At 36.8% G+C, this 12,619-nt stretch overlaps 1 protein-coding gene across 3 annotated transcripts; it reads left to right on the top strand.

Annotated features, from left to right (window-relative positions):
* The first annotated feature begins 273 nt into the window (after window positions 1-273).
* Window positions 274-8,762, top strand: LOC110464283. 3 transcript variants are annotated; one of them, XR_002464488.1, is made up of 4 exons: window positions 2,760-2,779; window positions 6,141-6,272; window positions 7,330-7,422; window positions 8,408-8,762. XR_002464488.1 is itself a non-coding variant. In XM_021519418.1 (3 exons), the coding sequence occupies exons 1-3, from the start codon at window positions 6,386-6,388 to the stop codon at window positions 8,587-8,589; spliced, it is 360 nt and encodes a 119-aa protein (XP_021375093.1). In that variant the 5' UTR covers window positions 6,350-6,385; the 3' UTR covers window positions 8,590-8,762. The 3 variants fall into 3 exon arrangements, 1 of the variants encoding a protein (XP_021375093.1); XR_002464487.1 differs by lacking the exons at window positions 2,760-2,779; window positions 6,141-6,272; window positions 7,330-7,422 and adding exons at window positions 274-359; window positions 2,486-2,619; XM_021519418.1 differs by lacking the exons at window positions 2,760-2,779; window positions 6,141-6,272 and adding an exon at window positions 6,350-6,470.
* The last annotated feature ends 3,857 nt before the right edge of the window (window positions 8,763-12,619 follow it).

Below are 12,619 nucleotides of genomic sequence, written 5' to 3'. Positions count from 1 at the left end.
TGGTAGTTACACTTAAGGATAATTTTCATGTTTCCGTTGTTATATTTTTCTCCTTTATTGCAAATTCAATATAGTTTAACTTAGAAATTAGATTATAAGACACAAAATACAATAGAGAGAACCCTTCTGTTCGAAAAGCATATTTTATTGGCTCTCTCCTCTCCCCTCCCCGTCCCCAACAACTTATGAGTTTTAAGAAAATATAGTTCATTGTTGTACAGAGTTTGGGGTCATTAACTATGTGTACCCATACGATCTTGAGTACCTTGTTTCCCTCGTATATAACATTAACGTTAAACCTGCCGTAAAGTGTAACAGGATTCCCGGTGTCAGAATCTTTAACGCCACATCTAATCAAGGTATGTGTTTTCATGTGCCCTTCATTTTAACATTTTAAGTTGTTTTTATTCATTCAACCAATATTGGTACCTAACAGAGTATTTGATTCCCTCAAACAATAGAGGTAACAAAATATAACAGAATATTTAAGTCAATTCATGTATTAACATCGGTACATAAACATGTTAGATTTATCATATTAGTACAACAAACAAGTCTTAACTTATTGATTCTAAATAATGTGCTCATTTGAGTAGCACTGATGTCCTACTAGATACATTCAGCTGACTGAATAAAAAAAGAGAGTATGTGAATCAGAACTGCTACGAGTCGAATGTTGTCACATAACATTTTATATCACACTATTTTCTCAGACAGCAGTATTAGCATTACAACACAAGCAAACATGCTGTAGTCGTACGCTTTTTACAAGTGGGGAGGGGGACATTTTGGACGTTTAAACCAAACAAACATCTCTCAGATTTCACACGATTGTAAATTCCTATTGTGTTAAACTATCAATGATTGACAAAAAGAGATACAATATTATTATAATTACAGCTTTGCAATTCGTAGGAAATCTCACCAATTATGTGAGTGAGTATTCGTTTCCCAAAGGTGAGAAATACTACAATGTTTTAAAGAGGGGCAGTGGAAATCTAAATATCGCTTATACGTTGTTATTCGCGTAATCTTACACTGTTCCGGTTTTTCTTGGCCGGTCTTAAACACTAGGACAATTGACCTTTAATTATATATCAATCAATTGGAAAGATGCCAAGACAATCAATTCATTAAATTCAATTTAACTCAATTAACTAAAGTAAAGAGGCACCGGAGCGAGCTGATTACGTTTGTAATGATAGGGTACTACAACCCTACTTTTGGTCTAAGCCTGCCAATATCTGTTTAGGATAGTGTATATATATGCTGAAATAAATGTATTTGTACATGTACTTGTATGTGTGTGTAAGTTTGTATGAGGTGTGTGAGATATTATCTTCATGAGTTACTTCCCCTTAGCCTTGTGTAAATATGAATTATTTCAGTAGTGTTAATTTTTTCATTTGCAACATGTCTAAAATATTATGTCTCATTGTTTATTCCACTTTGGCCATTTGACGGAGAGAATTTATATAGGCTTTGCCTGTTATTCAATCCAATTGCCTATGACATCTTGTCAATAAAATTTGATGAAATGAAATGAAATGAAACCCTACCAATAGCACGATAACACATTACCTTACTATTTAGTACATATCTGTATGTCTAACGTGATCTCTGTAGGAAGAATGGTATTATACGTATAACGTACTCTGCATACACGTGGAACGTGGTTGACGAGATATTCAACCATTAACAGGGATTTTAGAGAGAAATGCAGTCCAGCTTACAAGTTAAGGTGTTGATGTGTTCAAATATCATAATGTTATTATCACACAACATTGTTTATAGAAGCCTATAAATAATATATAGAATATAATAATAATAATACAAGACATTAGGTAGCGATATATTTCACATCAATTCATACCTTAGATGGATTTGGTTTATTGGGATTGGCGTCATATTAACAGCTAAAGTCATTTAGGGACGTGCCTCCGTGTGTGTAATGTATTAATATGTACTGGAGGTAATATGTTGGTGCATTTACTTCCCCTACCTGCCTAACATACCCTGCCAAAACCACCCAGCCCAATATCATGTAATCCAGCTCAGTATCAAAATTTCTATAATATAATGAGTTCTTTAAAAGAAAAAGTCGACGCAAAAATAAATTCTGGAAAGTCAACATTACGAAAAGACATTTACAGTTGAGACATCAAAAAGATAAGTGTTTCAATCGCAATTATTTGGGTTAACTTTCCTAGCAACGCACAAGTGAATAATAAAAGAAACACATACAGACGGTTTGTACTTAAATAACTGGAGAATTCTGGGGGAACCAATATATTTCATGCAATTACAGAACAATACCTATTGTTTGTTTCTGTTTGGTATATTTATGACGAGCATTTTATATAGCTGTGTACTGATTCTATTTTTTCTGTGAACTTTCTACGTGCTGTAGTCTACTAGCACAAAACTGTTATCATAATTCACATTTAAAAACGTCCGTTTAAATGTTAAGATTTATTTGTTTCAGAAGTCAACATGAACACAAACGAATCCGGTGACGAGGTGGTAGTCAACCATGAGATAAAAGACATATACACGCCTGGACGGACCAAGGAAGAGGTCAGAGACAGCTACAACAGCTGGGCGGATACGTACGAAAGTGTAGGTCTTCGTGCTACTTCGGGCGGATACGTACGAAAGTGTAGGTCTTCGTGTTACCTCGGACGGATACGTACGAAAGTGTAGGTCTTCGTGCTAACTCGGGCGGATACGTACGAAAGTGTAGGTCTTCGTGCTACCTCGGGCGGATACGTACGAAAGTGTAGGTCTTCGTACTACCTCTGTTATCTGCATTATCAGATATTATCACGTGCACCACACCAGAATTACACGTGCAGTATTACGAACGATAGGTAGTGATGGGTGACGTTTTGGTTTTGAGTTTCGAATTGATACAATTGCCAGTTAGTATCCAAAAGTTCAAATATACTTATAAAATCTGTGCACGTACTTATTTTTTACAGCAGATACTGTGCACGTACTTATTTTATTAGCAGATACTGTGCACGTACTTATTTTATCAGCAGATACTGTGCACGTACTTATTTTATCAGCAGATACTGTGCACGTACTTATTTTATTAGCAGATACTGTGCACGTACTTATTTTATTAGCAGATACTGTGCACCTACTTATTTTATTAGCAGATACTGTGCACGTACTTATTTTATTAGCAGATACCTTGCACCTACTTATTTTATTAGCATATACTGTGCACGTACTTATTTTATTAGATACTGTGCAAGTACTTATTTTATTAGCAGATACTGTGCACGTACTTATTTTATTAGCAGATACTGTGCACGTTCTTATTTTATTAGCAGATACTGTGAACGTTCTTATTTTATTAGCAGATACCTTGCACCTACTTATTTCATTAGCAGATACTGTGCACGTTCTTATTTTATTAGCAGATACTGTGCACGTACTTATTTTATCAGCAGATACTGTGCACGTTCTTATTTTATTAGCAGATACTGTGCACGTTCTTATTTTATTAGCAGATACTGTGCACGTGCTTATTTTATCAGCAGATACTGTGCACGTAATTATTTTATCAGCAGATACTGTGCACGTACTTATTTTATTAGCAGATACTGTGAACGTACTTATTTTATTAGCAGATACCTTGCACCTACTTATTTTATTAGCAGATACTGTGCACGTTCTTATTTTATTAGCAGATACTGTGCACTACTTATTTTATTAGCAGATACTGTGCACCTACTTATTTTATTAGCAGATACTGTGCACCTACTTATTTTATTAGCAGATACTGTGCACCTACTTATTTTATTAGCAGATACTGTGCACGTTCTTATTTTATTAGCAGATACTGTGCACGTTCTTATTTTATTAGCAGATACTGTGCACGTACTAATTTTATCAGCAGATACTGTGCACGTACTTATTTTATTAGCAGATACTGTGCACGTACTTATTTTATTAGCAGATACTGTGCACGTTCTTATTTTATTAGCAGATACTGTGCACGTTCTTATTTTATTAGCAGATACTGTGCACGTACTAATTTTATCAGCAGATACTGTGCACGTACTTATTTTATTAGCAGATACTGTGCACGTACTTATTTTATTAGCAGATACTGTGCACGTTCTTATTTTATTAGCAGATACTGTGCACGTACTTATTTTATTAGCAGATACTGTGCGCGTACTTATTTTATTAGCAGATACTTTTTAAGTACTTATTTTATAAGCAGATACTGTGCACGTTCTTATTTTATTAGCAGATACTGTGCACGTTCTTATTTTATTAGCAGATACTGTGCACGTACTAATTTTATCAGCAGATACTGTGCACGTACTTATTTTATTAGCAGATACTGTGCACGTACTTATTTTATTAGCAGATACTGTGCACGTTCTTATTTTATTAGCAGATACTGTGCACGTACTTATTTTATTAGCAGATACTGTGCGCGTACTTATTTTATTAGCAGATACTTTTTAAGTACTTATTTTATAAGCAGATACTGTGCACGTTCTTATTTTATTAGCAGATACTGTGCACGTTCTTATTTTATTAGCAGATACTGTGCACGTACTAATTTTATCAGCAGATACTGTGCACGTACTTATTTTATTAGCAGATACTGTGCACGTACTTATTTTATCAGTGTACCGAAAGCACACTAATTTTATCAGTGGGGAAAACAGTGCCGATGATAATGTATATACCTGTATATGATCAATATAAAACAACGCTATTCTGCGATATCTGCATGTTGAACATAAACAAAACAATAACGTTGCTTGTGACTTACAGTGGCAAGCTTGTTGGTAAAATACTGTGATCATATTGTAGTTGGATAGTTCTCGGCTCGTAAACTATTGAGGCTTCTCCTGGTAAAATTCGAGTGCGTAATGGTGCTATTTCAGTTGATTTGTTTGTTTGTTTGTTTGTTTGGGTTTAACGGCCCATCGACGATTATGGTCATTTAGGGCCATGTTTTTTTTTCTTTCTCACAAACATGTGAGTAGCGAAGATAAAATCAGATAAAAAGGTTCATTTTTAAAAGCATTCGCATTGTATATGTAGATATTTAAATAAAAAGGGTGTTAAAATAATAAGAGAACGAATATATGATATGGACTTTGTGATATATATAACGTCAAAAGGGTTAGTAGGGTTAAAAGACATCAGAGTCTATAGAATAGACCGATGTCTTTCAAATAGTTAAATAATTCCTTTCAGTCCACGGAACTGAAAAGAGTTTTCATATCCGTATTTCGAAAGTTATCACGAATGTGTTTAAAATCGGAACATTTTATTTAAAAATGTTCCACTGTAAATGGAGTGTCACATGCGTGGCATGAAGGTGGATCTTCTCGTTTTAAAGGTACGAATGAGTAGGATATGTGTGCCCAGTACAGAGCCGAGCGAGGACAACTTTCTCTCTACGATCTTTCCGACTGGGAATAGTTGTTTTAAGTTTCGGTTGAACTTTAAAAAATTGTTGCTGGTCTTAAGAGACCAACGTTGCTGCCATTCATTTTGAATGGCTGTACGAATAATAGGTTTAAAATATGTATATGGTAGTTTGATATTTGTTTGTTGGATATTTAATGGATTTTTTGCTTCCCTGTCAACAAATTCGTTGCCTTTAATTCCGATATGGCTCGGAATCTATAGTAAAGTTATTTTAGACCATTTTAAGATACGAGATATTCGAAGAGCGAGGTTTTGTACGAGTGTGTTTTAGGATCTCCTAACTGTAAACAACGTAGGACAGATAGAGAGTCTGAACAACTGATTGGTGCTATTTCAGTTGAACTTTCTTTGATATTTAGATGTGTACCATGTGTATTTACATCTATTAATAAATAACCATAACGACTAGATTTTGTTTTAAGGTATGCATCTATAAAATATGCAGTTTGTCTTGGAAATATCTATCTTCCTAGCGTTGTTAAAATTCACTGTTTAGTTAAACGTAATTTGCCATTCTTTTTGATCAATATTGTTTGTTTTATTATGATTATCATAATTTATCAACAAAGTCCGGATAGATTAAACAATTTCATATTCAACACAATTTTATATTGCTTTTTAACTGTGGAAAATGGCATTTCCACATATTCCCAAAATTTTGTTTCCAGGAGATCAATCCAGATAGATATAAAGGTCCCGTATTAGCGGCCATTGAATGCTATGATGTTATACCAGAAGAAAAAAGAGCGAGTGCCTTGGTACTCGATGTGGCTGCTGGAACAGGATTCCTCGGCAAAGAGGTAGATACATCATAATATGACGTAATATAATTTAACACTCCGTTGACTTTGTAAAGATTAAAATATAAACGAAAGGCTTCAGAAATCTGCATGCATTGGATCCGTCGACCGAAATGTTAGAGAAGGCCAGAGCTAAGAATGTCTACGAGAAATTCATCAATGAGTTCATATCAGAGGAGCAGCTCCAAATAGATGCTGGTACGAACAACGAAAAGGACACAGTCATTATAACGTTAAAAATATAAGCCTTTTCTGTGACTAGGTTAACTTTCAATCTTTTAATGACAGTTATATACATTAACACGAATCACGTGTGTGACTTGGGTGTCCAGATTTTTAAGTATTAAGGAGAGACGTTTAGTATATGATAAATAGGTAAGAGTATTAATAGTTTTGTCAATAACGTATACATTTTAACATTAAGAGGACAAAGAAGAAATAATCCTGATTTCGATCACAAGACATTGTCAACAAATCTGTGCTCCCTAGGCATACTTTACCTACGTCCGACTGCTAATCTAAATTGTGTTTACATATTCAAAATGTTGAAAAAGTGATTTTGTGGGTGGCAACTTTTTTGTATTGCCACCCACATTTTATTACTACCAGTAAGTGTTACTAGTTTATTAGTTTTTCATATTTCAGAATCTTTCCCTGTTGTTTTTTCGAACAGATTTGTTACTGAGGTTAGGGTCAAACCACCGTTAAGATCCGTTAATGGCATTATATATCATAAAGAAGTACCGGAACTCATTTTTGGTATTTGTAAACTTTGAATAAATCTCATAATTGATTTTTAAGGCTCCTAAATATCAATTTTGTTTATTTATTTATTTACGGAATTATCATTATTTATTTTTGTCCCTACCATGAAGTCTAAAATCATATGAAATCCGTAAAGAATAGAAAAAAGACAAACTGATATAATCTATATCGATCAATTGCACTGATGAATTCTATATTTTCGTTTCTTTCCTTGCCTGTATATACGCGCTTGTTTGTGTGTAAAACACAATTATATCGTTGATTAAACTACTAAACAATTCCTTGCTCGCAGATACCTATGACATTGTGGTATCATCTGGAGGAATGGGTCAAGGTCACATTCCGGCAGGAGCATTATTGGAAATGTTAAGACTCACCCGAAAAGGTAATGACTTTCTTACTCGTAAACTATTAAGAATCAAAGAAGGACGTACTCATACTGTCCTTTTTTCCCGCTAACATTGTTTATCTCACGGGAATCGTCCTTTCCAACGACTAACATTGTAGACTATGCACAGTATGAGCGTCGGTCCAGAGTACCCTTTTTCCGCTAACATTTATTTTCAAAATTATATCACATATATATTTTGAGGAATTATTCCAATTATTGTCTGTTTAATGTTGCACAATCATGCATATGACCCTACCATACGTCGATGAACTCCGATCCAAACAATCGAACAACGGAGCAGTTATCCATTTAAATTATTTTGATTTAGTTTGTCGTTGGAAAGGATGATTCCCGTGAGATAAACAATGTTAGCGAAAAAAAGGAGAGTATGAGTATACCTGACGTGTCGTTGTTTCGAACCAGCTAAACCTTAAAAAGATGGTAAAAAACAACGTACGCAATACAGTCGACGTCTCGAAAGTCTCCAGTCAACATGAAAATGAGTAATATTTTGTAAGCGATATATTATTTGTGTGGCTATTTTCCCTATTGCATTCCAGCCAATTAATGTTGTCGTAAGCTCATTTGAGATATTTCTCATGCTCCTCTTAGTTACTCTGAATGTCAGAAACATATATATGTGTCCTGTTTTTATCTGAACTGTAATAGTTGGTGCCATTATGACGCATGTCGTGTCCGTTGACCTCTTCGGATGCATTGTTAGTCGTTTTTGTTCCTTTTTATGTGTTGCTGGTGTGGTAGCCTGGGATTACGATGGGAAACACAACATATTAGTAAAATAACTGACTTCTGGTCCGATATTCTAAGGCAGTTAACGCGGTTTTCATTTTGATTTGGTGTCTGCTCACTCCTGTTATCGTTTTATTCTATCCACACTTAATTTTGTTCTTTACTCCCCCAGCCCTCTCTTGTGCGTATTGGCTTTTATAGGTATATTTTTTATATCTTTTATTCACAGGTGGGTACATTATCTTGTCAATGAGAGAAGAATACTTGAGAGATCCAGAATATGACGGTGTATTGGAAGTCTTGATTGAAAGTATGGAGAAAAAGGGAAAATGGATTATAATAAAGAAAAGCGTGATTCCTAATTATTATGTAGAAAAAGAGGGAATTGTTTTTGTGTTTAAGAAAACATAACTTGTACAAGGAAACTTTTCCTAATTTTGTTTGATATGTAATTATATGATAAAAGTGTAAACTGTAAATAATTTGTTGATATTGAGCAGTCTCATTTGGTTGGGAAGATCACTACAAATTCAACTTGCAATCAGAGTAATTCTTTTTTGTTCAGCAATTGGAAAGCTACAACGACCATCAGCTTTAATTTGGTTTCGTTTTATTTCGTGTAACGTCCTGTTAACAGCTAAGGTCTTTAAAGGACGTGTCTCCATGTGTGTTATGTATGTGTGCATGTGCGTATGTGTGCTGGAGACATGGTATGTTGATGTAATGGCCTTCTTATAATAGCGCGATCTTTATAGTGCAATCTCACTGAAATACTATGCCTAAGGCACCCAGCGCAGCATTTCGCCCGGTTACATTATTTTGTTTAACCATCCTACACAACAAGTAACCACTCTGCTTGGCTAATCGATTTCATTGCAAGAACACAGCTGGGTCAAGGGGACATAACCCTTTAACCCAGTAAATTACAACAGAAAAGTACAGGGAATAATCCCCAGCCCAACAAGGAGGTTACTGGAGGGTTTTAGGAATGAAGCATGGTTGAAAGAAAATTAAACGGAATGAGAATAAAATTGCCGCAACACTGCAAACTTATTGCACACATCGACTTCTGTGTAGCGAAGATAGGCATCACATACCAAGTTCTTCAATAATTCCTTCTGGCATTCCTACCGACATACACCAAGTGGCACCACCCCTACGGAATGAGTGGCCTGTGATCAGCGTAGTGATCTGCTGATAATGAAAGATGCTATTTACTCTGCTAATAAACGCTTGGTAGGTCAAAAATGGGTAACACAAAAATGGGTAACTGGCCTCAGCGCCAACTGAAACATGCCACTGCAATAATGCCTTCACTGCGGTGCTTGGACACAACATATCACATATAATACAAAATGTAGTAGGCATGACAACACATAATTGCTTCTCCCGGAGTTGGACAGTTTTTGTCTACAACAACTCTATAATATACCCCTGTCTGTGGTATAACACATCACTCACACAAATATCTCGGTGCTGTACATATTCCTCAAAATGAAGGAAGTTCCCTGATCGTAATAAACCGAAAAATCCCATGAGACATGCTACCCATATACACAGATCTACTTGGTCTTCCATATAGAGGCCCATCCTAATTGCCCTTAACAACTCTGGCGTAATTACAGGTGCCCCCGTTTGGGCATCACCAACGGTTCTCTTAACACCATTCAAAACGTTTTTGACGCGCCAGTTGTTTGATACAGGATCAGTATAGCCCTTTGCTTTATGAATATGTTTGATAATATTTAAGTAATTCACAATAGTACAGTATTTAAACTTTTTGTGATCTGTCAGATAGGCTTTATACAAGCACATATTGTCAGGTGTTGTTGGAGCTACTGCCAGTCCACTTAGCTCACAAAATGTCTCATAGCACTGAAGTTGTACACCAGAAGTCCGCACAGTTCCATCCGCCCAACCACGCTCCTGGTACTTGGCCACACTGTTAGCCAGGGTTGACCGCAGCACTGCCCCACCTAGAATGTATAAATAACCATGACATATGGCTACTCAGTTCATTCATGGTTAAAGTAATCTGTCCAGCAGTATATACAGGATGTAATGACCCCAATTTTGTTAACATCTGTGGCGTATGTAGGCGTTATATGGATCAGCTAATATATTGTTCCTCCCTTCCACATGCACTGCCTTTACCGACAAATTATGGGTGGCTTCCATCCAAAACAATTGCCTCAGTAGGCTCATTACATATGGGTATTTACAAATACCTTTATTGATTATAGAGTTGGCAGTCATATTGTCTGTAAACACAATCACGTGGTTATTTTGTAAGTCCCGGTGCCTCCTATACAAGGCTAAAATCAGCATCACAGTCTCTTTAATGTTAATATGCTGATCTGCCACGCTGGGTAGATCAATAGGCCAATTGATATACATATAGTCTTCATCATAATAGGCCCCACCAACGGTAGTACAGGCGTCGGACATTAGACTTGTAATCGGTTTACTGTCTATAAAATGCACAGTTCCATCAAACACATTTGTAAAAGAAATCCACTAATCTAAATCCTCGAAAACGTCTGTAGATAGTAAAACGTTGTGGTTACTGCCAATAATTCCATGTCTCAAGTCCAATATACGCCGTAAAAAAGTACGCCTACCTTTGATTACCTGGCAGCCCCAATTAAGCTTTCCTATTAGTGACTCTAGCTGGGCTCTACTAGCCCTATGTCGACCTCTGACATCACACAATAGTTTAAAAAATTCTGCAAGTTTCTCATTTGGCAAACTTAATGTCAGCTGTGCTGTGTCAATCAACAACCCTCCTACAAAAACAAGACGCCGAGATGGACCTTCTAGCTTTGAAAAATTCATGTAAAACCCAGTCTGCGTAACAACTGTTAAAGGCGGAACAATGCCTTGGTACATTGATCATAGCTTTGTTCAATAATGAGGAAACCATCCAGGTAGGAAATAACACAAAAATTGTAACTTACTTTCATAATTCTACACACAGCGCTACTTAACCGCTGGAAAATACTTGGACTCTTTGCAGCCCCGAAAGGTAGCTTGGTATCACAAAAAAATGGTCTTCTGTTGCACCTTTAAACCGCTAATGCAGTCCTGTATACTCATAATCTTAAGGGTGAACTTTCACGGATCGATATGCCTTAGATAAATCAACTTTAGCTAGAAAATCACCTGGCTTAATAATATTACAGGCTTCACGAAGATCCATGTATTTACACGAGCTACTTACAACATATGAATTAAGACTTTCTCCTGTAGGTTGACTAGCATCATGGATTAATCTCACAGAACCATCACTCTTGGGCGCCGCTTCTAATGCGCTAACTAATTTCGGCGGTGTATCACATTTAACATAGTTACCATGAATACATTCAATATCTAATTGTTTCTCAACTGCCTCTCTATTCTCAAAAGCTGACTTATAATTGGCACAAATAATATTCTTATTAACATTCCCCCCGGGTAATGTGTCCATAATTTTGAAACCCTGCTGCACCCCTTGGATAATATAATCATAGTCACTCTCCGTTTGAGGGAGCAACTCTAACCAAGTTTCCACATTTAAACAGCCTGTTGGAGGTTGTCCTTTTGCCGAGTCTGACGATCCCGATCGCGGGCATTCCTGCTCTGGCCGTTTGGACGTCCTCCTGGAGAGACGTTAAATCCGGAATGCTGTTTCGCATTGTGATTGTTTGAGTAACACAACGCGCAATGATGTGACATACGACAGTCCATACGTGCGCACTCACCAGTGTTAAACCGACGACGAATAGTACGACCGTCAGGTAGGAGAGGACCTTTTCCTTTCTCTGCTGAGTACCCTGGCCGTGCTCCACTACTAGTGTCCCTTATCTCGGTCATTGCCTTTGCTGTTACAGAGTCGGGTTTTTGGATCAAATTGAACTCGCGCAGATTTGGTAAAAATGACCCCGATCGAAAATTCTCCTGAACTTGGCGATCACGATATTCCATATCATACAATAACACACTGTGCCAAACATTGTTTGCCGCGAGACGAAATACTGACTGTGAGTAGGACAAATAGTCTGCATGAGCATCCTGTGTAATGTCACCTGTCTTTATCATATCTTGGAGGATTTGTATACTCGCGTAGCCGTACTGTTCTATAGTTACATCCCCAAATGTCATTTTCTTTTCACTTCCCAATTGTAACTTGGTCTCGTTTCCAAGTTCATAAGTGTTCTGAGTTTCAATCAACGATAAGGGATTGAGCGACACAAAGTCAACATTTTTTCTGGCCTTTTTCTTACCACGTACCGTGGCCGGAGCTTGTGGAGGTGTAAATGGATCCGGAGGGGGAGCTACGTCCCCCGCGCGGGAGCACAAGGGCGTTGACTCGTGTCTCGGTCTTATTCTCGCCCGCTCAAAGCTTGTTCTAACGCTTCATACTTTGATTCAAGTTCCTTTATCTGCCTTTGGATGAGGTCAG

Source organism: Mizuhopecten yessoensis, unplaced genomic scaffold, assembly GCF_002113885.1.
Source record: "Mizuhopecten yessoensis strain PY_sf001 unplaced genomic scaffold, ASM211388v2 scaffold1539, whole genome shotgun sequence".
In the NCBI taxonomy this organism is placed as follows: domain Eukaryota; kingdom Metazoa; phylum Mollusca; class Bivalvia; order Pectinida; family Pectinidae; genus Mizuhopecten; species Mizuhopecten yessoensis.
This window is presented reverse-complemented; position numbering and strand designations above follow the sequence as displayed.